The sequence below is a fragment of the Oncorhynchus mykiss genome, chromosome 26 (genome assembly GCF_057628025.1).
Source record: "Oncorhynchus mykiss isolate SJ-2025 chromosome 26, ASM5762802v1, whole genome shotgun sequence".
Classification (NCBI taxonomy): domain Eukaryota; kingdom Metazoa; phylum Chordata; class Actinopteri; order Salmoniformes; family Salmonidae; genus Oncorhynchus; species Oncorhynchus mykiss.
The window spans coordinates 18,777,834-18,805,793 of NC_143047.1; the positions used below are offsets into that span (position 1 = coordinate 18,777,834).

The following is a 27,960-nucleotide window of genomic DNA, read 5'->3' on the forward strand; positions in this document are numbered from 1 at the left end:
AACAGAATACTGCCATTGGTGCACATCACCACCTCCTGCAGCACAGCTCTCATCTCTACACTACAAATAATTGTATGTATGTAGCCAATGCGGTTCTGGCCTGCCTTACTTCTTGATGCAGTTTGTCATTAGTAGATGGACGTCCTGCCTCTCATCCAACAGTAGCATGGCTCCCAGGTACCCTATCCGCTTGTCAGTGAACTTCTGGGACGCAATCAACTTCAGGCACTCAAGCTGGAAAACAAAACTCAAATCAATTTGAATGTCCCATGCGCCAAATACAACAGTGAAATGCTTACTTACACACCCTTAACCAAAAGGTTTATTTATTTTTCCCCTAAAAGCATTAAGTAGAAAATGTAAAATAAAAGTAACAAATTATTAAACGGCAGCAGTAAAATAACAAGCGCGCCTATATACAGGGGGTACCGGTACAGAGTCAATGTTTGGGGGCACTGGTTCGTCGAGGTAATATGTACATGTAGGTAGAGTTAAAGTGACTATGCATAGATTATAAACAGACAGTAGCAGCAGCGTAAGAGGGGTATGGGTAGCCCTTTGATTAGCTGTTCAGGAGTCTCAAGAGGCTTGGAAGTAGAAGCTGTTAAAAAGCCTTTAGGACCTCGACTTGGCGCTCTGGTACCGCTTGCCATGCGGTAGTAGAGAGAACAGTCTATGACATGGGTGACTGGAGTCTTGGGACAATTTTTAGGGCCTTCCTCTGACACCGCCTGGTATAGAGGTCCTGGATGGCAGGAAGCTTGGCCCCAGTGATGTAATGGGCCGTACGCACTACCCTCTGTAGTGCCTTGCGGTCGGAGGCCGAGCAGTTGCCATACCAGGCAGTGATGCAACCCGTCTGGATGCTCTCGATGGTGCAGCTGTAGAACCTTTTGAGGATCTGAGGACTCATGCCAAATCTTTTCAGTCTCCTGAGGGGAAAAGGCTTTGTTGTGCCCTCTTCACAACTGCCTTAGTGTGTTTGGACCATGATAGTTTGTTGGTGATGTGGACACCAAGGAACTTCAAGCGCTCAACCTGTTCCACTACAGCCCTGTCGATGAGAATGGGGGCGTGCTCGGTCCTCCTTTTCCTGTAGTCCACAATTTGTCTTGATCACGTTAAGGGAGAGGTTGTTGTTCTGGCACCACACAACCAGGTCTCGGACCTCCTCCCTATAGGCTGTCTCATCGTTGTTGGTGACCACTGTTGTGTCATCGGCAAAATTGATGATGGTGTTGGAGTCGTGCCTGGCCATGCAGTCATAGTAATCCGTTCACAAAACTGCTCTCTTCAGCAAGAGACACATTCACTGCCAGAAACAACAAGACAGTCACAGATGTTGGTTAATAAATTAAGAACATAGTGTTATTTTTAAACATACCTGCCCAAAGTGCGCTGGGTAGCCCAGCATGTGCATGTAGAGTAGCTTAGCCACATTTCTACAGCGGTAAGTGTTGTCTTCCTCTCTGAAGGACGAGCGTATGGCAGCACACTCTTTCTGGATCATCTCACGCTCCTCTGCCTGGGTCCGAGCCGTCCGGATGGTCCGGATCAGCTCCCGCAGTCTGATCGGCGCTGGCATCCTCTGGAAAACACGGAGAAACTAAACATGTTGGCACAGGGGGCCTTGGTGAAGGGAAGGCACTGGCTGGGCGAGAGCCAACTGCTGCACTTTTTTTTTTAAACAAGGGCCATACTGCAAAGTCACATTCTAATCTGACAACCGGTAGATGAAAGTAGACCTATGTTATTCTGAAAGTATGGAAAAAATGACAATAAGATCAGTAACTTTTTTGTTTCTCAAACATTTGTATTGCTTATGGCGTTACTACAGACGTAAAATGTAAATAAAGAAGACAAATCCATTAACATGAATGCCTGGGCCGATGTGGGTCCACAGAGTGTCTGTCTTCATGCATTTCTGAGTTAAAGTGCAAGTAGCTGGGGGGCTAGTAAAATCACCTGACCACCACTTCTGTCTAGCTCATTATAGTTATCATTAGGAAGCCATGGGTGTTCACTCATTCTATAAGATAGATGTATACTCTTGTAATTGTATTTTTGGCAGCCTATGTGATTATAAATATTTGAATAGCAAATTAGCATTGTTCTGTGAGTACACCCTCAAATGTGACAAGGACATGGAGAATTCCTTGCTCAGAAGCTTGTGAAGAGAGCACTAAGGTTTCAAACCAGTGGAGGGTGATTAAATATTGAAGGGGCACATGCTTGGAGGTGAGATAACATTCTCCAGTATTTACATGCAGCCACACAGACGAATAATAACAGGAGCACAGTGCCCCAGTTCTAAAACATCAGCCAGGTACAGACCTGGCAAACACAAGAGAACTCACAGTACCGTGCCTCTACGATGTTACTAATGTACTCCCATTCTAACAACAACGCTGCTCCATGAGAGGATGCATTCAGAATGAAATGATTAGACAAGCATATAATCTCTCACCCCATTAATGATGTGTCCGACTCAGAGATAGAGGGATTTGATTTGTTTTTATAGGTAGGCGGCAAGATGATAATGACAAATACACTGTCCTACTTCCTATTTGATAAGTAGACTTCCTGTGTGTTCTAACACTCACCATCAATCGAGTTCACATTGGTCGTCCCAAAGCCTGTGGTCTCAGAGGCCGGCAAGGTAAAGCAGGTTGCTTGTCCTGCACATTGACCACCTAGTCTGTATGTGCACACTACCACAATCCAGTGACCTCTGGTCAAGAAGAAGCAGCCCGCATGTTGGATCTGTGCACTAGTTGACTAAATTGGTCTCATGCCCATTTCAGAGGATCAAATATACAAACAGGTAAATGAGACCTTGACTGTAAGTCAAGAGTACAGTATGAAGATTGGAGAAGCAGTTTTAGCCTATAGAAATCCCCGATCACACTTGTAGGCGATGTCATGAAAAATTTGGCTAGCTAAGCTCATGAGCAGAAATGCGTCGTCGGGTCTAACAGTCATCTCGCGCCGAACTGCGCATGTGCAGGCCGTCAAGTCAAAGTCACCCCTTCGATATAAAAGTAGTTTGACGAAAATGAAAAAGCTGTCAGTTTGTCACTTTCACGAGATTGGAATAACAACATGTTCAACTACTTAAGACATTTACTAGAATCTAGGTTGCCTTTAGACTTTGAGAAAATTAACAACCAAGGAAGATTCACTTCTCTCATTTAATTTTCAAACCACCGCCTGGTCTGTTTGGTCCGTTTTGCAAGCGTTCCCGAAGTCTCACGATGTTGCGCCTCTGGGTTTAGAAACTCTACGTTTAAACCCTGCAGGAATTAGTTGGGTAAATGGTGGATGAGCACTGAGCTGCATCACAATCCTTCATGAACTGTCTGCTAGTGAGGATGAGCCCAGCGGTGGTGTGAGAGCAATCCGGAAACAGAGAGAAAGGATTGCTCTCTTGGCAGTTAAGAGAGCGAGACAAAATTGCTCAATAGGCTTTTGGCCTTAAAGATTCAGTAAAAAGAAAGTAGTAATACAAACTGTCACAATGAGAGACCGTGGAAGGGGAAACTATGAATGTGTAATAACTGCACATGAAACACAGACGCCAAGTCATAGGAAGTGATTCGTACAACAAGAGACCAACAGATCTCAGCATTCCAAAGGCACAATGTCATTGGGTGTGCTAAACAAACTCTACTTCCTGCTTTTAGAAACCCCTATAGCACTGACACGTTTGACTTTCAACACCTGAGTTAAAGCAATGAACACTGCAGCCTACCCTCTATTGTAGTGCATTCAGGAAGTGTACACTTACAGTACTACAGCAGAGTGACAGAGTATGTAAGAGAAACCCTGGGCAGGCTGGAGTGGGCAGAACAAGGTCAAGGGCCTGGCACCAGCAGTGGGTCTGGAGGAGGCCTTGTTTATTGCAGTAAAGGGCCTGGTGAGAGGGGTGTGTGTTAATGCACCACCACCACAACAGGGGATCCATCACGCGCCACTATGCCAGGAACAAAGAGAGTAAGTTATTACCGCTGGCTCCTGCGTGCGGAGAAGAGGTGCTTTATGACTTCCCATCTCAAAAGATGCACGGCTCTTATCGGTTAGCATGGATAGCATAATTGCGACGTTACAGCAAGAGGGACGACAGTAATTAGTTGCTGAACAAAGCCATTTTCTGCATCAAGCCACCTCAGAGCTGATGCTGAAAAAATAATGCACTTGCTAAAAATGTACAGAGCAGAGACTCTCTTAGAACTAGGGAAAATATAAAGGCTGGTGTTGTACACACAAAAAGGTCCAACAGAGAACAGACAATCCAATTAATAACACCAGTTATGTTATCATCACATCAAAGACTTTTTCCAAATCCACGGTATACAGTATTACTTTAAGTGCACACAAATGGTGCTATTTCTATAAAAAAAAAAAATAATAATTTAGGCAACATGAATCTTAATCCAGGAGGGGATTGTTTGTCCCTGCTATAACCAAGAAGCTTGATCTTGACATCTAGCCACTTAGAAAACTAAATGCATAGCTGGAGCTCTGAGCTGGATATAACCTCAATTTGGCACGTCTTAGATAATTAATTTACACTCACCGGACAGTTTATTCCAGAACAGCCTGAATTATTTGGGGTATTCGACAGGGTGTCAAACATTCCACAGGGATCACGCAGATGCTGCAGATTGGACGACGGTCCAGTCATGCTGCGAACAGCCAGTTCAAAATCTCCCCAAAGATGCTCAATTGGGTTGAGGTCTGGGGACTGTGCAGGACACTCAAGTAAACTGAAATTGTACTGCTTTCCCAGATGCCAATCTGAACACCACTGTTGTACTGCGCTGCTATTCGTCCGTTTGTGGCCCACCTGCTAGCTTGCATGATTGTCATTCTCCTTTGACATCTCATCAACAAGAGGTTTTCCCCCACAGGGCTGCCGTTGACTGGATGTTTTTTTGTTTGTCACAATGAGACACTACCGTTTCTGGATACTGGATCGGGCCCGCCTGGCACCGTTGATCGCACAATGCTCAATGTTGCTAAAGTCACTTGTTTTGCCCATTCTAACATTCAATCGAACAGTAACTGAATGCCTCCTTTACATAGGAAGCCACGGCCACATGACTCACCGTCTGTAGGATCGATCCAGTTTCGGGAACAGGGTGGTGTACCTAATAAAAACTGGCAGGTGAGTATAGTTGTGTGTGTATATATATATATATAAATAAATAAATAAATAAATAAAACACACACAGGGCACAATATATGAATGCACCCATGCAGCCCCTGAGAAAAATGTCAGGTCGAGTCAGCTGCACCGTGGCGTAAGGCTGGGCGATCAAATTAATTTGCATGTACAGTAAAAGTACATGGTTTACATACACCTTAGTCAAATACATTTAAACTCAGTTTTCACAATGGCTGACATTAAATCCAAGTAAAAATTCCCCGTCTTAGGTCAGTCAGGATCACAACTTTATTTTAACAATGTGAAATGTCAAAATAATAGTAGAGAGAATTATTTATTTCAGCTTTTATTTCTTTCATCACATTCCCAGTGAGTCAGAAGTTTACATGCTACCAAATACTAATTGAGTGTATTGCCTTTAAATTGCTTAACTTGGGTATCTTTCCACAAGCTTCCCACAATAAATTGGGTGAATTTTGTCCCATTCCGTCTGACAGGGCTGGTGTAACTGAGTCACGTTTGTAGGCCTCCTTGCTCACACGCCTTTTCAGTTCTGCCCACAAATTTTCTATGGTATTGAGTAGAGGTCGACCGATTATGATTTTTCAACGCCGATACCGATTATTGGAGGACCAAAAAAAGTTGATACGAATAATCAGACGATTTAAAAAAAAATTGATTTGTAATAATGACAATTACAACAATACTGAATGAACACTTATTTTAACTTAATATAATACATCAATAAAATCAATTTAGCCTCAAATAAATAATGAAACATGTTCAATTTGGTTAAAATAATGCAAAAACAAAGTGTTGGAGAAGAAAGTAAAAGTGCAATATGTGCCATGTCAAAAAGCTAACATTTAAGTTCCTTGCTCAGAACATATGAAAGTTGGTGGTTCCTTTTAACATGAGACTTCAATATTCCAAGGTAAGAGGTTTTTAGGTTGTAGTTAATATAGTATTTATAGGACTATTTCTCTCCACACCATTTGTATTTCATATACAGTGGGGAGAACAAGTATTTTTCTCCAAAAGATATGAACTTTGTCCCAATGTGCAAACCGTAGTCTGGCTTTTTTTATGGCAGTTTTGGAGCGGTGGCTTCTTCTTGCTGAGCGGCCTTTCAGGTTATGTCGATATTGGACTCATTTAACTGTGGATATAGATACTTTTGTGCCCGTTTCCTCCAGCATCTTCACAAGGTTCTTTACTGTTGTTCTGGGATTGATTTGCACTTTTCGCATCAAAGTACATTCATCTCTAGGAGACAGAACGCTTCTCCTTCTTGAGCGGTATGACGGCTGCGTGGTCCCATGGGGTTTATACTTGCATACTATTGTTTGTACAGATAAACGTGGTACCTTCAGGCATTTGGAAATTGCTCCCAAGGATGAACCAGACTTGTGGAGGTCTACAATTATATTTCTGGGGTCTTGGCTGATTTCTCCCATGATGTCAAGCAAAGAGGCACCGTGTTTGAAGGTAGGCCTTGAAACACATCCACAGGTACACCTCCAATTGATTCAAAAGATTTCAATTAGCCTATCAGAAGCTTCTCAAGCCATGACATCGTTTTCTGGAATTTTCCAAGCCGTTTAAAGGCACAGTCAACTTAGTGCATGTACACTTCTGACCCACTGGAATTGTGATACAGTGAATTAAAAGTGAAATAATCTGTCTGTAAACAATTGTCGGAAAAATTACTTGTGTCATGCACAAAAGATGCCCTAACCGACTTGCCGAAACTATAGTTTGTTAACAAGAAATTTGTGGAGTGGTTGAAAAAACGAGTTTTAATGACTCCAACCTAAAAGTCTATGTAAACTTCTAACTTCAACTGTACATTATACATGATTCACATTCAATTTCTAATAATTTAAAAAAATTAATAGCATTTTCATAGACCTGAAAGCCACTTTAGTGATGGCAAAAAAGCAGGTTAAACTATTGTTGTTATAAAATGTGGGTTTTATGGTCGTGGAAGGCTTAAAGTTGGCTTGTGAAGTTCTACCAAGGCTCTCAATTCATTAGATTATCGCTGACTGTTTGACCTTTAATTGTATAACAAAAGCGTATTTAGATTTTTTTTTTTAAATGGTTGTTCAAAATAAAGGATTTGGCTATACATCTATTGCTGACAGGTGTTTAAATACGGACTGTTTTTCATGGTATGGGATAGACCCCTTAGTTCCAGTGAAGGGAAATCTTAAAGCTATAGCATACAGTGACATTCTAGACAATTCTGTGCTTCAAATTTTGTGGCAACAGTTTGGGGAAGGCCCAGTCCTGTTTTAGCATCACAATGGCCCTGTGCACAAAGCAAGGTCCATACAGCAAAGGTTTGTCGAGATCAATGTGGAAGAACTTGACTGGCCTGCAGAGAGCCCTAACCTCAACCCCATCGAACACTTGTGAATTGGAACGCCACCGACGAGACAGGCCTAATTGCCCAACCTCACTAATTCTCGTGGCTGAATGGAAGCAAGTCCCCGCAGCAATGTTCCAACATCTAGTAGAAAGCCTTCCCAGAAGAGTGGAGGATGTTACAACAGCAAAAGGGGGACCAACTCCATATTAATGCCCATGATTTTGAAATTAGATGTTTGACAAGCAAGTGTCCACATAATCAATGGAAATCAAATGTATCAATCCATGGAGGTCTGGATTTGGAGTCACACTCAAAATTAAAGTGGAAAACTACACTACAGGCTGACCCAACTTTGATGTAATGTCCTTAAAACAAGTCAAAATGAGGCTCAGTAGTGTGTGTGGCCTCCACGTGCCTGTATGACCTCCCTACAATGCCTGGGCATGCTCCTGATGAGGTGGCGGATGGTCTTCTGAGGGATCTCCTCCCAGACCTGGACAAAAGCATCCGCCAACTCCTGGACAGTCTGTGGTGCAGTCTGTTGGTGGATGGAGCGAGACATGATGTCCCAGATGTGCTCAATTGGATTCAGGTCTGGGAAACGGGCATCAATGCCTTCTGCTGACACACTCCAGCCACATGAGGTCTAGCATTGTCTTGCATTAGGAGGAACCCAGGGCCAACCGCACCAGCATATGGTCTCACCAGGGGTCTGAGGATCTCATCTCGGTACCCAATGGCAGTCAGGTTACCCTGGCGAGCACATGGAGGGCTGTGCGGCCCCCCAAAGAAATGCCACCCCACAGCATGACTGACCCACCGCCAAACCGGTCATGCTGGAGGATGTTGCAGGCAGCAGAACGTTCTCCACGGCGTCTCCAGACTCTGTCACGTCTGTCACATGTGCTCAGTGTGAACCTGCTTTCATCTGTGAAGAGCACAGGGCGCCAGTGGCTAATTTGCCAATCTTGGTGTTCTCCGGCAAATGCCAAACGTCCTGCACGGTGTCGGGCTGTAAGCACAACCCCCACCTGTGGATGTCAGCCCTCATACCACCCTCATGGAGTCTGTTTCTGACCGTTTGAGCAGACACATGCACATTTCTGGCCTGCTGGAGGTCATTTTGCAGGGCTCTGGCAGTGCTCCTCCTGCTCCTCCTTGCACAAAGGCGGAGGTAGCGGTCCTGCTGCTGGGTTGGTGCCCTCCTACGGCCTCCTTCACATCTCCTGATGTACTGGCCTGTCTCCTGGTAGCGCCTCCATGCTCTGGACACTACGCTGACAGACACAGCAAACCTTCTTGCCACAGCTCGCATTGATGTTCCATCCTGGATGAGCTGCACTACCTGAGCCACTTGTGTGGGTTATAGACTCCGTCTCATGCTACCACTAGAGTGAAAGCACCGCCAGCATTCAAAAGTGACCAAAACATCCCCACCTGCAGAACCACTCCTTTATTGGGGGTGTCTTGCTAATTGCCTATAATTTCCACCTGTTGTCTATTTCATTTGCACAACAGCATGTGAAATTTGTCAATCAGTGTTGCTTCCTACATGGACAGTTTGATTTCACAGAAGTGTGATTGACTTGGAGTTACATTGTGTTGTTTAAGTGTTCCCTTTATTTTTTTGAGCTATATATATATATATATATATATAAGATTTAGGCCATATCGCCCAGCCCTACCGTGGAGTCTGGAGGAAATTAAATAGATCAAGGAAGGTGCAGAGAAAGGAGCATAGTTGCACGAGCCAGTATGTTGATAATGTAAGAATTCACTGTGATCAAAGTGCAACGGAAGGTCAGTGCACATTCCAGAAGAGCAGGGGGACTCTGACTCCCTCTCTTCCATTACCATTCAAACGGAAACTGGGCAGCATAGATGAGAACCCATGGTAAACCGTCATGGCTAAGAGGTGTTCTTCTTAGGCACAACGCATTAGCCATCTCCGTCACTCCCAGAAAGCACAAGAAAGTACAATTAACTGCAACAAGTAATTCACACCCATCATTCACATCATAGTCCAGCAATCTGTTTGAATGCATGAACCATTAACATACATTCAGGCCTGTCACCTAGGCTTAATGACTCGAGCAAAACAAAGGCTTATATTTCCTGTGACAAGTAACCAAAGGCCCCAATCAGCCTGTGTGCTCCTAAGTGTGCGCACACAACAAATATGGAAAATCCAGTCTCTGCTAGACTAACAAAGACTTATGAAATGTCTGTTCTACTACAATAATGCAATAACTTTTATAAGCACACATTTTATTAATTACAACATGTAAGACATGATATTTTCTTTATTATGTCCCCAAAAGCTGGCACAAAAGACGCATTTGGTCTCGACAGAGGACGGGTTGAGCACAATAGGTGGATTAGGAAGACCATAGGTGGAGAAAGTTTGCACTTGCTGAACTGTTGAGCAGCAGCCACCAAAGACACACTCACCAACATCAGTTTTGCTCAGCCTTACTCTCCCAGGACAAAAACAGTACTGTTTGGCTGTGTGGCCACGCTACAGATTTTAGCCCCGCTATATTTCACAGGAGCTTGAACAGCCAACAAGCCAAAAACATTTATGTCAAATGCAATGACTGACGTGAGGCATTATCCTATCAATTAGAGGGGGAGGATCTCAAACTCCCCTGAACTTATTCCTGTTCCAGTTGAATTAGGCTATTGTCCTCCACATGCATACTGATGCATTTGATCATGTTATTTAAGACTGCTTTGGGCACAAAATGGGCATAAAGGAAGACATAATAATTATATAGTGAATGTTATCAACACCCTCATATAGCCACAGAAGGGATCATATCTGACACCAACTGTGCCAGATTTCCTGTGTGAATAGAACTACCCATTCCTCTCCTGAGCCTTTGGAAGATACACAAGCCTGCAGAGCCTAGCAACCAGTGGCAAGAGAAAACAACCTCAACACACGGAAGAGTCCACTGGGGACATAGGCTACTAAATTTCCAATGTCCAGAATCCAGAGACAACGCACACCATCAATGAGGCTCTTTCCAATTGAGCAACTGGAGTGTGCCACAATTTACTTCCTCCTTAACCAAAGTTGTGCAGATGAAGTTCATTAAGCTACAGAAACAATTCTGAAGCCACCATTGTAGAGGGACAGCTCCTTTCAACACAATATCCCAGCATATTGTTCTCTTTGACACTCATTTTGCTGTCACTGCTCAGCCAAGCTCTCACCGAGATATTTAATTGGTTGTGTTTTTATTTTACTAGGCAAGTCAGTTAAGAACACATTCTTATTTACAATGACGGCCTACCAAAATATATCCTGTGGGGACAGGGGCCTTGGATTAAAAATATATAATATAAGGACAAAACATGCATCACAACACTACATAAAGAGACCTGCAACAATAACACAACATAACAGCACAAAACATGGTACAAACATAATTGGGCACAAACCACAGCACAAAGGGCAAGAAGCTAGAGACAATGCATCACACAAAGCAGCCACAACTGTCAGTAAGAGAGTCCATGATTGAGTCTGAATGAAAAGATCGAGTTACCTCCATTCCAACAAAAAAACAATTCTGCAAGTAGTATGACAGAACATTTACACAAAACATTGGACCTACATGGTTTAGCCAAGTATTGGCCTACCAATATATGTGTGTACTGTAGACAGAAAGCTTTCATTGAATAGGCTGAAAATGCAGGTACAAACATGGGCACTTTTCAGCTGGTTTAATGCAAATACAAAGAACATGCAATGAAAAAAGCAAGTCTTTGAGTATATGACACTGATGTTGACTTCTGGAGAATCGACTGACAGCAAGCTCAAATAAACAACCCAATGGCTGTAATGGCACATAAATAGCCTAATAATCACAACCAGTATGTGAGTATTGTAGCTAACGTTAGCAGTTAACGTTAAGTGGCAACAATACTATAGTTGCTAGCTAGCTTAAGTAACGTTAGTAACCTTGACTTCATTACAACCACGTAGAAACATTTACACCCAAGCTAGGTATAACACACACCTTATTTGAAGCGTGGGTATACGTTACAGTTCAACTTGAACACATCATGGTATTGCTCTAGCTAAGTTTTCGTTAGCTAGCTACTTAGCTAACATAATTGGCTAGCTAAAGTAGTTAGCTAGGTAACTTACACGTCGGTACCAATGGTCGGTATATAGCTACATTCCGCATACCGAGTAGCTGGCTAGCTAGTAACGCGTTAGCTCGGTAGGGTGGTTAGCTTGCTACGGTAGATCACAAGCCCACGGAAAGGGAGTTAAATTGCTAGTCATCTCGTGAACACAATAGTTTACGAACATTTAACCACACCTGTCAAATATATTATGCATTGTCACGTTACCACTAGTTAGCATTGGCACTAATAAGCTAGCAATCTAACGTCCGAGCAGAGGCCATTTCAGGGCGAGCATGGCACAATTACAGATTTCTAATTTCTCAGACATAAGTAAACCCTTTTAGCAAGTGGACATACAGAGCATAGCTAGATAGCTAGCTACGCAATCACGAAGAGGCCTTCATCGCACTGACTTAGCTAGCAGGTTAGCTAGCTAGTAGGATTAGCTAACAACTAGTTAGTTACCTTGCCCTACATACCTACCGGTAGATCTATTTTCAGTTACACAGCAAATAACCAAATGTAATGTTGACATACATTGAAGGCAAGTAAAAGTTCAGTATAAAAACAGATTCTAAGGTTAAAAGATCGCACAAGTACAGATCAGGTAAGCATACCAGCTAGCCGACACCAGGCTAACGCTTCTCTGACAGACAACCCCCCCGGTACACTGGCTGGTTAGCGCAGCCTCACTTCCGATCATGTAGCGCCAATATGGATTATTGTCACCGCGGTTTAAGACAAAGTCGTGCTGATTTTTCAGCTATTATCAAAATAAACAACTCTGTTTAACTGACATAGTTGTATAAAGTTATACTCACTATCCGTATTGATACCAGAAAATAGCTGGAATCTTCTCTATTTGCGACGGAGGGAGGAACAGACCAGACATTCAAAATGGTGGCTCTCCAAGCCTCAGCACTTCTACCGCAGGCGGAGGGTTACACCGAAAAAAATCAAAACTTAAACGTTTGTGGAATGAGAAAGGAATGAAGACCTCAAACAGGCGAGCGCGCAAATTATTTACAGAACTCTCAATTAGCTAGCAAATCCACCAGCCTCGACACTGCTATGTGATATTTGAGTGAGTAACATGGGTTGCTGGTATGTATGTAAGCATTTTGGTTATACGAACATGTTTATTTTACCACTGCAATAATGCTATAGCTAGTAGTAGCTAGCTAAATAACCCATTAGCTAGCATATGCCTGCCTTTCTAGCTGCACTTGTGAGACGTTTAGAGATATTAATGCACGCTTCGAGTATTGGTATTATAGCACGCAACAGTCTGATTATTTTTGCTTGGCTGGTGTTCTACCTAGCTAGGTAGCTATTTGTTGTATCTTATTTTGTTGTATTTAGATGTGTCCGAAATGTGCGGATGAGTAATATTGTCTTTCAACGTCGTGCTGCGGTTCGCACACCTCACCTCGTGGCGGACAGTGATGACGTCAACATGTAATGTTATGACATTTGTAATTTTGTGAGGTGTGTGGGCTCCATCTAGTGTACTTTAATGACAATTCCGCACTAAGTTCAATCAGGACATGGGCTTCATCGTAGCTTATTTTTTTAATTAAGTATACATTTCTTTCTGCCATCTGAAAATATACTGTACATAGATTGAATAGGAACAACTGGAGGGGTGTTTGAACCAGCGTCACCAAGTTTCAGACTAGCGAGCACACTACTACATGTGCCATAGAGGTCCAGACCGCTTGGCAGAAGCAATAGTACACGCCCATACTTCGAGGCACTATATTCTCCAGAAAATATAGTATCCCATGCACAAACCAGAATGTGAACAGGGGAAAACTTCCATCAAAGGCCAGAGAAATCATGGGTTTCCCACTGCTGGTACCAGTAGTGTAGGTGCCCTAACCCAACACCTAATAACCTCATCAAAAGAGTTTAGGATCTCTTGGCCTAATGGCAAGGTCCCAGGTACCACTCTGACTTTGCTACACTGGTGTCAGAAATGGGATGTCCCTGATTGCGCCTGTGCCCCAAGGGTGCAGGCACGGGGAACTAGAGAAGTGCAAGCCAGACTATTCAAATGAAGGGTGTAGCTACCTTACGATTCTGATCTCTTAGTGTAACAGCTAAAGTGTTTTGACAGTCGCAAACCACCCAGCTGCAAGCCCGGCCAGTTGGGACTTCCCTTCTCCAAAATCGGAGAAAACAGCTGGAGCAGGTTTTGAACCAGCAATGCTGTGGTTATGGGGTGAATCGAGTGTAGTACCACCTGTAAAGACCTCTTGGTAGAGGCTGAAGTGCACGACGTGCCACGTAATGTTGGAGATAGCGCAGACTGATTTTGCAACAGGCATTGATTCAGTTGGTGTAAATTGTGTTACTTTTGAGGGGCTTTGTGTATATAGGCCTATTTAAAATTCACAATATTAAAATTGTCAGTGTGTTTTAAAATCACCTAACATACAGCCTAAAATCCTTTAAAAAATATGTAACATTAAAATATTATGATATATGAAATGAGTGAAAGAAGTAGGCTCAATGTATTATTGTTGGCAGTTGACAGAAGTTCACTGCTCCTATGTCATTACAGGTTATCTACCCTCAAATGTTTTGAACATCCCACAATGCCGTGCACATTTTGTGAACATAGATAACAGCTGTGCCTGTGGGACGAAAATCAAGACCATACCAAGGTCTGGGAGGCAGTCCGAGATTGTTTGCTAAGATGGATGACGAGGAGACCTGGCTGATGATTGTGGCACATTTTGGGAGCATGGAGAGGCCGGAGATAGCCAGACTACTAAATTGGGCTAAGGAACAGAAGATGGGTATTGGAAAAAGGCCATTAGTGCGTGTTCTGCAAGCAGTACTGTGGCATGAGCGTGGTGAATGGATAGACAGAGTGATTTGAATTTGTGCTTCAGTAAGGTTGGCTTCTTAGCATTGATTGCCATGGTTATAAATTGTACTGCAGAAATGGAATGTATATCACAGAAAGTAGATGTTGTGGTGGCAGTACTTGGGTGTATAAGGTTTTACTGTGGAAGAGATACAAGGTGTGTTGAACGAGAGTCCTGTCCTCCCAAGCCGTCAAACTATTGGATGGAAGTTTCCCCCTGTTCACATTCTGGTTTGTGCATGGGATCCTGGTGTAGGATCAGTTAGGGTCAAAGTAGTGGAATGGGGTGGTGATTTAAAAAAACAAATAAAAAAAAAGTTAATGGGTGTAGGGTTAGTAGGTGGTTAATTTTTATTTATTCCCCCAACCCCTTTTTTTGTATCACAAAAATGTACATGATCGACCACACACTACCGCACAGTAGATGGCGGCATGCGCAAACAAAATGTGCGAACTTCATTATAACCGAAGAAGAAGAAGCTGTGCCTATGTATCGTTGCAGTGCATTGGCAAAGCTACAGCAACGCAGGATTGTAGCTGCTCGGGGCTGCTGAGCAAATAACATCTCAGTCCGGGTTGGATAGGACCCTATCGCAGTTTCTATCATTTGAAAAATATATCTAGATCGACTGGAGAGTGCTTTAAATTGAAGTGAATCAGATTGTAACCAGGCCATTTGTGTTTTAATTTTTTTTTAGGCTATTTTGTATTCATTTAAATGACCCCGACTCTCACCAATGGTGTAAGCTGTGTTCATCTCTGCCTGGGTAGACCATTTTGATCAACTGGTATTTGATATTTATTTTAAATAATTTAAGTGTTATTGTTGTACTCTCGGAAGGGAGTCCCTTTACGGAATACAGCTGGATTGCTTAGGGGAATCTTCAAATCTGTCTGGGCTAGGAGGAGATTCGATTTTTTTCCAACCGGGAGTGGGGGATAATATGTCCAGGCGAAAACAGAACAACCCCTTCAAAGTTAATTGTAGGTATCTAAGATATTGTAACTGCCATTTTTACTTGTTGAAAAGTAGTGAGGAGGATAATTTCCATCCATCTAACTAGACGATTGTTTTTGCCACGGTTGCAATTGTGAACTGCAAGACAATGTGTCAATCACCATCTTTGATACAAGCCCCTGATACAATGTTTTAGTTCAACCTATGTGGCGCGACTGCAATATTTTAATAATTTTGATGATACATTGAATCAACGCGCGTGACACTGACGACTCTCTGCATCTTTGAGCCAAACAAATTATCATTAACCATTATTAGGCTACTAATACTTTGATATTCATATTTGTATGGAGATGACAACCTCACAATTGCATGCGCAGGTCGTTTTCTCTGAGGGAAACTATTCAGATAGTTATTTCCATGTGTTTACCGGAGCTTATGTTGGTGGGTTTTAAGAAGATTCTTTGATTGAGACGGCATGAAAACCTGCTGTGGCATGCTGGTCCCTGTTTTCAACTCTTGTTTTGAGAGTATGATATAGCCTACCAATGCAAGTAATGTTAGTATTGAGAGTAGGACAGATTTCACCCTTATTGGTCTCAGAATCCATTTAAGATGTTGTCCCTCGTAAAATGTCAGTTTAAACTAGGTACAACATGCTTTTGCTTTGAGTGTACTTTCTGTTTCTCTGGATAAGCTCTCCACATTGACATCTTAGATTCAGATACAGAACCAGTACAGCCAGTGGAGAATAGCAATGTCGGTCATACTACTGGCACTGTCAATGCCTGTGGCCACTAAAACAGTTTTATTTCTCTATTTTTAAGTTTGTTCCATGAGTGCTGTTGTCTCTGTCATAGTCACCAGCTTAGGGGAGGGTGTTTTTCAGTGTCACTGACTACTTTAGCTACTCTGGCTATCTGCAAGCACCATTCCTCCAATTCCAATGGGAGACTACTCCAGAGCTGGTATAGTCTAGGTACCACAGGTTTGGTAGCTGTGTAGTTGCCTGACAAACATTTCTACTGATGGTAATGATGATGTCCTTTTCCTATGCATGTTAAAAGGCCAAACTGAGAGCATGATGTATTGGCCTGCTGATCCTTCATAGTGTAGGCTACTGGATGCCTGAGGATCCACCCAAGGGGATCGAACCCAACGATACAGTGAGGTCCTTTTCAAAATAAAATGTTATTGGTTACATACACATTGTTAGCCGACGTTAATGTGAGTGTAGCGAAATGCTTGTGCTTCTAGTTCCGACAATGCAGTATATCTAACAAGTAATCTAACAAATTCACAACTACCTTATACGCACAAATGTAAAGGGATGCATACGAATATGTACATATAGATATATGGATGAGCGATGGCCTTGCGGCACAGACAAGATGCAGTAGATGGTATAGAATAAAGTATATTCATATGAGTTGAGTAATGTAGGATAACATTATTCAAGTTGTGTTATTTAAAGTGACTAGTGATACCTTTTTATTAAGTCCATTTATTAAAGTGGCCAGAGATTTGAGTCAGTATGTTGGCAGCAGCCTCTATGTTAGTGGTGGCTGTTTAACAGTCTGATGGTCTTGAGATAGAAGCTGTTTTTCAGTCTATTGGTCCCAGCTTTGATGCACCTGTACTGGCCTTGCATTCTGGATGATAGAGGGGTGAATAGGCAGTGACTCAGGTGGTTGTTTTCCTTGATGATCTTTTTGGCCTTCCTGTGACATCGGGTGCTGTAGGTAGGTAGGTGTGTTGAAATCCGTATTGCGCTAATGACCTCAATAATCCCTATGTGCTAATAACAGCATCTGTTACGGGAAACAGTAACACAGTAAGGATGCATTGTGTTTCTCGACTTATTGGTCCATAGAACTCCTTTGTTCAAACACAGTATAATACAACACACATTATCAATCCTAAGGTGTTTTTTGGGGGGCTTCTACAGTGATGTCTACAAGCATCACGTACTACTTCTGACTGATAGTTATGAAATAACAACTGTCTTTTTTATTACCCTCAGAATGAACCAGACCTTCACACTTTCCTATGACCACATACAGTTGGTGCAAGACAAATTCACACACATACCACAGCTTATAAAATGACAATTGGCCATTTTCTTAACCCACCATCGAATTAAACATTATTATAATCCTTAAAAGTGATGTGAAATGTCCCTCGATGTAGAGCACAGACATTACCAGCATGGGAAAACTAATCAGATAGCCTGTCTGAGCCAAATGTGGCTGGGGTAGCGGGAAAGCATAGCAGCTCTGTTAGAAGTCTCATTAGCCCTGAAAGGGTTGGTGATGATAAACAGGTCCGTTTTGATAGCATGCGTTGATAGTCAGGTTGTATCAGAATAGTCTTACATTATAGATCCACAATGATCATCTTTACAACACACATACTTGAGGAAGCCATACAGATGGGTCATTTTGTGTTGATTTCTCTGAGAGCAGAGTTGGGATCATTTCAGACACTTCACTGGGGAGAAGGGCTCCATAGAGAGGGAGGGATTCTGGAGAAAAGGGGTGATGGTGGTGTCCTCCTTGCCTTAATTAAATACCAGGCTGTCAATTAGGCGACGTGAGAAATGAACTGGGAGTCTGGGATTAGCTGATGTCTGTGTTTCACCATTCCCATGGTCCTGAACACCATAGTGCCTGTACACAGATAGAAGGCAGGGGCCCCAGCACTTCCTGGAGACTCAGACAGTATTGTGTGACTGTGTGTGTTGGAGCAGAGGGTGGGTAAAAAAGAGGGGAGCTTGAATTCAACAGGAGCCCCATTGCTTAGTGTTTGAGTAGAGTTTTGGCATTCTCTCTTTTGTCTGTTTTGTTTTGTCCCCCCGTCCTCCTCCTCTCTCCCTCTGTGTCTGTTGGCTGATGAGTTTGTCTTTGTCTGGATTCAGTCAGACACTGCGTCACCTCCTGCCTACAGACACGCAGACTCAGAGATAACATCAGAGTGGCAGAGACATGGGGAGGGCGGGAGGGAGAAGAGAGACAGATGTACAGACAGACCCTAGCAGTGGGGGATGGGTAGCTCTCACACATCAATCATTGGCTGTGTGCCGTGGAGCCAGTCTGTAGCAGTTCATAGTTCAACAATCAGACCCACTCTACCAATGCTAATAAGTGTCTGGATCACTATGGGGATTGTGCCCAAACTATTTTCACATACCATACTCCACTAAAAAGTTAATGCAGGTATGACAGCCCTGTGAAGATTAGAGGGGAGTTTAAAAAAAAATGATACTTGAAGATTAATCCTCAACCCTCTCACACACAGACCATGCTCCTCAGTGGTGTGTTGCTCCAGGATTAGAACAGAGGCTGTAATTACCTCTGCTAGCCTCAGGTAACTGGATGAGAGATGTTCCTTCCATCACACTGAATGGAAAGACTGGACAGGAAGGGGAGGGGGAATTCATTGCATTCAGAAGCAGAGGGTGATAACTGGAGGGCTATGGAACCTAAACTGTTGCAGTTTAAATATATATTTTTACCTTCGCGATATCTAAAAAGGATCAAAATGAAATCTCCCATTAATGTATTTTGATCCTGTTTTAATACTGATGACAGGAGAGGTCCTCAGGAATGAGTGTACTGTCACTAACAACTGGAGAGGTCCTGTGCTCCCATCCCAACCGTGTCAAGCTTGGGTGTAGATAGGAGGGGAAATGGGATCCGAATGCAATGAGCAGAGATGCTGTAAAATGCTAAGTACCATGTGAGGGGGTTAAGCAGACACACATGGGCTCCACTGGTATGAGGCATTGGCCTCCCCCTCAGAGCTGCTGGTATGGATATAGAACAGTCAGAGCTGCGTATGAGCAGGGAGGACAGAGGGTGAGCCAGGCTGTGCAGTGTGTGGGTGGTACTGAGAGAGGGAGAAACACTGCCTTGCAGGCTGCTACTGGAAAGGAGTGCAGGCTGCTTCCCCCTGGGACTGCAGCATGCCTGGATAAGCGTGTGTGTGTGTGTGTGTTCGTTCTGCTTCTGTGAAAAGTGGGGGTCTGGTTATGTGTGCATGTGTCAACGTGCGCTTCTGCGATGTGTTGATGCAGCATTATATTGGCATGTCAGTGAATATCAACGCATCCTTGTCAACTGCATATAGGCTAGGTGAATGATTGTGTTTTAAAGGTTCAGGTCTTTCATGTATTCTGTTGTGTTTCTATAACCATCTTGTACTAGTGTATTATAGCAGCTATGCTGGGTTTATGTGTGTAGCTACTGCTCCTTTAATGCTGGATAGGCTTGCTATTCTAATCTTAATCACTTTCTTCAGTAGGCTGTGTGTGATAGATTGCTTGGATTTTTGTGGCTAGTAGCACCTACACCAGGTAACTGAAGTACAGACTACACACCAGGCTCTCTGGTGTTTGTTATGCCCTCCATGTTGAATATTACAGGTCTGTGCTCTAGAAATGTCTTCCCATGACTTCATGATCACGCTCGCCTTGCACTACTGACCTGTCAATCTTCTGTTCCAGGGCTGTCATTCCTATGCCTAGCACGTTTTACCTCAAGGCTTTGTCTACTGGTTGTATTTTCCTGCATTGTCATGTAATATATCATATACAATATATTATACACACCTGACTCTATATCAAATGAATACAAATCTTTTTTTCCTGTCATTGAGGATTGCCTCAATCAAGAATAAGATGGGAAAGTGACCGCCCATTTTGCCTTGGTTCCTCGATCTTCCGGTTTTTGAATGGGCTTCAAGGTTATATAACCAAATTCCCAAACTCTGTCATTTAAGATATACAATTCTATTCTTATTTGTGTATTAATTTACTTCTACCCGATGCCTTTTAAGATGTTCATTTGCGTCCTGTTTGCGTCTGTGTCTGTTGCGTTTCAAGAACATAAAAAAAGAAGAAAGTCGACATGTCACACTTTCCCATCGTGTCCACCGTTATTTTTGAAACGTTGTTATGGGCACAGCCAATCAACGGAAGTGATGGATTCGACTTTCGCTTTACTTCTCTACTGCAGTTCGCCGGTGGCAAAATAGCCAGAGTCAATTATTTGGAGTCATTTTATAGTATACAGTTTAGAAGTCAAGTAAACGAGTATATAAGCGTAATTTTACATTTATTTCATTCAAGTTCTCTGTTCGCTAGACCTACTAGGCTAGTTCTGTTGTGATAATAACGTTAGTTGTGTTGTCAGAGTTACGGGCCAGGCACCAAGCCAATAACTATAATGATAAACTATAGGCTACATAACTATAACACGTTGGTGAGCATCCACACTAGAGGAAGGTTTATTGTTCTGAAGTCCTACACCTGTCAATAAACCGATCAACGCATCCTACTGCACGCTGCCTATTAATAAGGTCACCATGCGTTCTCTAACACACAGATACTGGTTCAGACCATTCGGTACTTTCAGGGTCTGTTCATTGTCAGTGACAACTGCAACTAATATGTCAATGTAGGCCTAATGTAAAGCGATATAGTAACTCCTACTGTATTTAAATGTAGCTATTCAATAACAAACACCATATTACCTGCACATCTATTACAGCATGTCATTGCCTCATTGCTCAAGTGGTTTGCAAGTGACTTCCATTTTTCTAATGGTTGTCCATTTCTTTGGGTCTTATTTTTCACTGTGCTCATCTCTCTGTCCTGTGCAACTATTTGCAATGCATCAGTGCAACAGTATTATCATAATAACCGGCCAAAAGTGATCACACCAATGCACTTTCTCTCCTCAACAATCTGCAGGTACTACAGGATTTTGTTCAAACTAGGCATCACACTGAGCTAATTGATCAGTTTAATGATTGCCTAAATTCAACACACCTGATCCTCCAGGTCGATTAAAAAAATAAACATGAAGTGCCTGCTGCACTCCAGGACCAGTGTTGTCTACCCCTGCTATAGCCTATTGTGAATGAGAACAGCTGGAATAGAGAGAGGCTAGTAATGTGTAGCTGAAGTAAGAAGCTCAATATTTACCAGTCAAAGTGCAAGAAAAGATTTACTGTAATCAATTGAGTACACAATTATTGTCCATGTTATGTAGGCTAATTTGAATAATCTCTCAAACGCCCTATTTTGTAAAAAAAAAAAAAAAAAACAACAACTGCATATTTCTACAGCCTAGGATTTGATTTTTGCTACCATTTGGATCAGTTTGGGACTATTCTCAACAGTTTAGATGGTCCAGAAAGGTACATATGCAGGCCACTCATGTTTTGTCAGGATGTAGCCCAGTGTTAAGATAGGCCTACTATAGGAAAATATGGGCTTCTCCTTTCCAACTCCCTGCCCGTTCTTAATGCTGTAGCCTATTTTACATTCAGCAGGTATATCTCCTCTAATAGGCTAATTTAGTAGGTTAAAAAAAATAGGTGTCCAGCAAGCTTTTGTAGTCTGGCTTTTTCTGGGACAGGCTTGGGATCTCCTAAATGCATATTAGCTCATAATTCATAAACTCAATGTTAGGCTTAATACTGAAGTGAATATATCCAGTCAATTTACGAAAGGAAAAAACAAGTTTATTCGATCAGGAAATCATAGGTAGCCTACACTGTGTGCTCCTGAGGCTGTGCTGAGTGCTCTCCCTCCCAGTCTCCTGGTACCAGAAATGTATCCTACCTAGGCTACAACACAATGTAATGAAGAATGTTATTGTTTTCAATTGAGTACAAATCTCTAGTCTAGGGTGTAAACTACAGTGAATAGCCTATGTCATTTGAATAACGCTCAAAAGCCTAGCCTAGCGTTTTTAAATGTTCATTTAGAAATGGCTGCCTGATTGGGCAACCATTTGGATCAGTTCTGGGGTTTTCTCAGCTGTTAGTCTACAAGGTCCAGGCACATTAGCAGGCCAGTGATATGGTGTATTTTTCAGGATTTATCAGCGAAAGGAAGTTGTAATCCATAGTTTCTGCATTTGGCTTCCGTGTTTTAAGTGTTTGAAAATCAGGTGGATATGCCTAGTTCAATTGGGCCACCCCTCCCTCTGATGGTCCTATCATCTCCCTGTGACTCCTCTGTTCACAGGGCCCTTCCACAGCACCGGCTTTGCAGGCCCCCTTCACACTATTAACATGGATGGCAGGGACAATTTCATTGAGGACAGCGAATGCCACAGCAACAATTCCCAACAGGACAGCATTTCAGGTAGGCATTTAGGGCATTTCCCTGACCCTAATGTGACATACTCTCTGTAGGGGTTGTCGTGAGAGAATGACTAGCTCTGTTGTCTGTCTATATTGATAGGACTGTGTTTGCCCCCATAGAAGACAGTGATAGCGACCTGGACAACCACGACTCATCCTCCAACACCTCAGCTGACGACCATATGACCTCCACCAAGAGAACACACCACAGGGGAGTTAAAGAAGTGAGTGTCACTGTCAGGGTTGCCCATGGAGGGGTGTTCTCTCCTCCTAGCACTGTGTGGTCACTGTGCTGATTCACACATGCGTTTCCTTCCTGATTTGATAGTGTAGTACAGATCTCAGGGTCATCTGGCCCTCTAGACTTATGTGGAAAGGTTATTGCCCCACCCCGCACTGCCCATTTTCCAGAATGATGTTATTCGATAATCCTACAAAAACAGAGATGTAGCACATGAATACGTCTGAATAAATTGCGTTAGTCAATTGTAAACTGGCGATTCACAGAATATACTCACACTTTCGGACCCCAGAAACCGAAAGCATCTCAGGTTGTGTGGTGTGATTCACACCCATGGTAGAGTCATACAGTGTGTCATAGTGACAGTCAATGAGTCACTGGGGGCCTGAGGGTAATTTTCTCTCTCACCCTCAACCCACCCAACACACACACACAACCTTATGACCTACCATTCAGGATTCCTGCTCCCTGGACCAGCCATAGAGGTACTGTAGAGAGGATGAGCATATCCACCCTTTAGATGTACACATGAAATCCGCTTCTAATATTTGCCCTACATTCTCAGTGTAGGCAGAACCACCATTACATAACCTACTGTATTATTACACAATCATTAGCATACATATTACTGATGAAACAGATCTGTATGGTAGCTCCACATAGCATCCACAGTATCTGAGTGTACAGTAAGTAGTACTGATGCCTCTGTGTTTCTCAGGAGAGCGAGGAGGGGGCCGACCTGAATAACAGCTGTGTGTGTCCTCTGTGCACCCTGGAGTTCAGCAGCCCCGAGCAGCTCATCACACACGTCTACCAGGTGAGGACAGTACAGTACCAGACAGCCCACCATGGCACCAAGTATTCAGACAGGGCCAAAGCCTCCTTAGCCTCAGCGGTTGGATTGGGGGGATAATGGGCTAGGGTTAGATAATCACCTTTAAACCTCCTATTGTCATCACTACACTAAAGAGGGAAGGATAATTATGATCCAGTCATGTGATCATCTCTGGGTTATGTGTCAAACCTAAGGTTTGGATGTTTCATTCAGTTTGAAGTTATGCCAGTGTTTTGTAACTGAGACAGAATTAAATGTTTACCAGCAACCACTTCCTCCTCCTTCCATTTGTGTACTTTCTCACATGATGGTGTAGTGTTAACCACATATGTTTATGCCACAATTGTAGATATGTGTATTTTTAGATATGCACTGTTGGGGTTTGCCCTCACTTTTTTATGTCGCTTATAAAACACACTGACAAAGAAAACGATTGTGGTCTACCTAATTAAATGACTATAAATCTCCATCTCTCTCCCTTTTGCTCCCTCTTTCTCTGTCCCCCTGTCTCTCTGTGGAGCAGCACACATCGTTGATGGGCAGCAGTAAGAACTACGTGTGCCCAGTGTGTGGGCGCGCGCTCAGCTCGCCAGGATCCCTGGGGCGCCACCTTCTCATCCACTCTGAGGACCGCCTCTCCAACTGTGCTGTGTGTGGGACACGCTTCACCGACACCAACAACTTCAACAGGTCTGTGCCTCCTCCACCACTACTACCTAATTTCAGCCCTATACCCTAGTTTAGTGCTTCAGCCTTTCACACACACAATGACATGGGTTATCTACAGAGTTTAGAGAGTTAGGCTGTCTGTCTGCGCTAGCCTGTAACTGCTGTGTCCTGTAACTACTCACGTCTCTGCCCCCCTACACAGGGAGAAGCTCAGAGAGGTCCTGAACACAGGCAGCAGTATGGAATGCAGCAGCGGAGATGAGAACTGTTCCATGTCCCGGTCTCTCTCCGGCAGCCCCATGGGCAACCCCGGTCATGGCCTGATACACGGCCACGGGCTCGGCCACAACCAAGGACACGGCCCAAACCAAGGCCCAGGACACAACCCTGGCCGTGGCACAGGCCACATCCCGGGACAGAACCACGGCCCGGGATACAACCCCGGACACAACCAGGGACACAACCATGGCCAAGGTCCCGGACACCTCCCAGGCCACCCACTCCCCTCGCTGCACCACAGCCTCCTCTCTTCGCCCCCCTCCTTCCCTGACGCCCTCAGCCCCTCACCAGGCCTACCCCTGATGCCAGACATCCTGAGCCCCATGCCTGTGCACCCGGCCGGAGTGCTGCTGGTGTGCAACAGCTGTGTGGCCTACCAGCAGCTGGTGGACGCCCAGTCTCCCATGAGGAAGTGGGCCATGCGCAGGAAGAACGAGCCGGTGGAGGCACGCATGCACCGTCTAGAGCGTGAGCGTTCCGCCAAGAAGACCAAGCGGGAGCACGAGTCGCCCGAGGAGCGGGAGCTACGGAGGCTGCGGGACCGCGAAGCCAAGCGGATGCAGAGGCTGCAGGAGACAGAGGAGCAACGGACACGGAGGCTTCTGCGCGACAGGGAGGCCATGCGGATGAAGAGGGCCAATGAGACTCCAGATAAGAGGCAGGCTAGGCTGATCCGTGAGAGAGAGGCCAAGAGACTGAAACGGCGGCTGGAGAAGATTGACCCCTCTCTGAGAGGTCAGATAGAGCATGACCCAGCTGCTATGGCCGCCCTGACGGCAGACATGAGCCTGTTCCAGTTCCCCTGCCCCATGCCTGTCCCCTCTCTGGACAACGGCCTCTTCATGAAGCTGCCCTAGCAGGACCAGGTCACTGGGGGCAGCACACTGGACCACTAACAGTTACAATGACTTACTCCACTACGCCTATGGGTTGCCATGTTCACAGATGGAACCATTCCATGCTGGTTGAAATTCCAGCAGCGTCTGTGTCCAACGACTTGATACCCGAACTCCTGTGTCAACAAATAACATTAATTTATTACAGACTAGCAGGAAAGAAGAGCAGGGTCAAGAATGTTTCACTTAATGATATTGATAAAGCATGTTGTCAAGAGATTTTCTGTTCTGGGGGCTAGCAGACTTTGACTTAGCAGCCCATTGTGACAGAAGCAGTTACACCCTTCCATCTTTTGCACATGGACCTTCAGTGGTGGGAGTGAGTCACGTAGCCCATAGCTCTTTCCCTCGCCTCGGGTCCCTTCTGCTAGCCCAGTCGCTGGAGTTTACCGGTAGCTACACCTCTCTGTCTCGCGCTGCCAACGTGGGTCTCTGATCTGGCTAGCTCATATCCACCCAATCAACTACCTCAGTAAGGGGCCGAAGCCGAGCCCTTTGGTCTACGTTCTGACTCCAAGCTTCTTTACACGTACACTACAGAAGAGAATGCGGGTTGTTTCCTTAGTTTGAGGGTTTGTTTATATCTTTAGGATGTGCTTACTGGGGGAATATTCAACAGGACAGAACATTCAGAAAGACAGTCAGACATGTACAGTGCCTTGCGAAAGTATTCGGCCCCCTTGAACTTTCCGACCTTTTGCCACATTTCAGGCTTCAAACATAAAGATATAAAACTGTATTTTTTTTGTGAAGAATCAACAACAAGTGGGACACAATCATGAAGTGGAACGACATTTATTGGATATTTCAAACTTTTTTTAACAAATCAAAAACTGAAATTGGGCGTGCAAAATTATTCAGCCCCTTTACTTTCAGTGCAGCAAACTCTCTCCAGAAGTTCAGTGAGGATCTCTGAATGATCCAATGTTGACCTAAATGACTAATGATGATAAATACAATCCACCTGTGTGTAATCAAGTCTCCAAAGTTAATACTTTGTAGCGCCACCCTGAAATGTTTTCCCATTCCTCCTTGCAAAACAGCTCGAGCTCAGTGAGGTTGGATGGAGAGCATTTGTGAACAGCAGTTTTCAGTTCTTTCCACAGATTCTCGATTGGATTCAGGTCTGGACTTTGACTTGGCCATTCTCAACACCTGGATATGTTTATTTTTGAACCATTCCATTGTAGATTTTGCTTTATGTTTTGGATCATTGTCTTGTTGGAAGACAAATCTCCGTCCCAGTCTCAGGTCTTTTGCAGACTCCATCAGGTTTTCTTCCAGAATGGTCCTGTATTTGGCTCCCTCCATCTTCCCATCAATTTTAACCATCTTCCCTGTCCCTGCTGAAGAAAAGCAGGCCCAAACCATGATGCTGCCACCACCATGTTTGACAGTGGTGTCAAGGGTGATGAGCTGTGTTGCTTTTACGCCAAACATAACGTTTTGCATTGTTGCCAAAAAGTTCAATTTTGGTTTCATCTGACCAGAGCACCTTCTTCCACATGTTTGGTGTGTCTGCCACAAGCCACCTGGGAAACTTTAAATGACACTTTTTATGGATATCTTTAAGAAATGGCTTTCTTCTTGCCACTCTTCCATAAAGGCCAGATTTGTGCAAGATTTCTGTAGATCTCTGCAGTTCATCCAGAGTGATCATGGGCCTCTTGGCTGCATCTCTGATCAGTCTTCTCCTTGTATGAGCTGAAAGTTTAGAGGGACGGCCAGGTCTTGGTAGATTTGCAGTGGTCTGATACTCCTTCCATTTCAATATTATCGCTTGCACAGTGCTCCTTGGGATGTTTAAAGCTTGGGAAATCTTTTTGTATCCAAATCCGGCTTTAAACTTCTTCACAACAGTATCTCGGACCTGCCTGGTGTGTTCCTTGTTCTTCATGATGCTCTCTGCGCTTTTAACGGACCTCTGAGACTATCACAGTGCAGGTGCATTTATACGGAGACTTGATTACACACAGGTGGATTGTATTTATCATCATTAGTCATTTAGGTCAACATTGGATCATTCAGAGATCCTCACTGAACTTCTGGAGAGAGTTTGCTGCACTGAAAGTAAAGGGGCTGAATAATTTTGCACGCCCAATTTTTCAGTTTTTGATTTGTTAAAAAAGTTTGAAATATCCAATAAATGTCGTTCCACTTCATGATTGTGTCCCACTTGTTGTTGATTCTTCACAAAAAAATACAGTTTTATATCTTTATGTTTGAAGCCTGAAATGTGGCAAAAGGTCGCAAAGTTCAAGGGGGCCGAATACTTTCGCAAGGCACTGTACTGTATAAAACAGGAACAATAGAAAACATGCCTGTTCTATACATCACAATTCTATCCGCTATGCTCAGAATATTCTGTACT

The 27,960-nt window shown here is 43.7% G+C and overlaps 2 protein-coding genes across 12 annotated transcripts in view; one reads left to right on the forward strand and one right to left on the reverse strand.

The window, feature by feature from the left end:
* LOC110506526 (AP-1 complex subunit gamma-1) overlaps positions 1 to 12,663 on the reverse strand; it is a 27,711-nt gene extending 15,048 nt beyond the window's left edge. The window contains exons 1-3 of one of the 4 annotated variants that reach the window (XM_090222317.1): positions 12,503 to 12,663; positions 1,385 to 1,588; positions 110 to 234 (exon numbers count right to left, since the gene is read on the reverse strand). In XM_090222317.1, the coding sequence (XP_090078443.1) occupies positions 110 to 234; positions 1,385 to 1,585 (326 nt within the window). In that variant the 5' untranslated portion in view covers positions 1,586 to 1,588; positions 12,503 to 12,663. Of the gene's footprint in view, positions 1 to 109; positions 235 to 1,384; positions 1,607 to 2,603; positions 4,341 to 12,298 lie in introns of those variants that run through there. The other 3 variants (XM_090222318.1, XM_090222319.1, XM_021586202.3) reach the window with 3 other exon arrangements.
* On the forward strand, positions 12,647 to 27,756 carry LOC110506527 (zinc finger protein 821). Of its 8 annotated transcripts, none has more exons than XM_021586205.3 (6): positions 12,647 to 12,785; positions 22,551 to 22,670; positions 22,790 to 22,893; positions 23,629 to 23,727; positions 24,269 to 24,435; positions 24,617 to 27,756. In XM_021586205.3, the coding sequence occupies exons 2-6, from the start codon at positions 22,598 to 22,600 to the stop codon at positions 25,548 to 25,550; spliced, it is 1,377 nt and encodes a 458-aa protein (XP_021441880.2). In that variant the 5' UTR covers positions 12,647 to 12,785; positions 22,551 to 22,597; the 3' UTR covers positions 25,551 to 27,756. The 8 variants fall into 8 exon arrangements, with proteins under 8 accessions (XP_021441880.2, XP_021441884.2, XP_021441881.2 ...); XM_021586209.3 differs by having other exon boundaries at positions 12,654 to 12,765; positions 22,770 to 22,893; XM_021586206.3 differs by having other exon boundaries at positions 12,654 to 12,765.
* The last annotated feature ends 204 nt before the right edge of the window (positions 27,757 to 27,960 follow it).

What these genes read in the sequence shown, in the direction of transcription:
- LOC110506527 (XM_021586203.3), top strand. Translation starts at nt 15,501, where the DNA reads ATGTCCAGGCGAAAACAGAACAACCCCTTCAAAGTTAATT. An exon ending in CAACCCCTTCAAAGTTAATT is followed by an intron (nt 15,541 to 22,550) that starts GTAGGTATCTAA and finishes CTCTGTTCACAG; the next exon opens with GGCCCTTCCACAGCACCGGC. An exon ending in TCATCACACACGTCTACCAG is followed by an intron (nt 23,728 to 24,268) that starts GTGAGGACAGTA and finishes TCTGTGGAGCAG; the next exon opens with CACACATCGTTGATGGGCAG.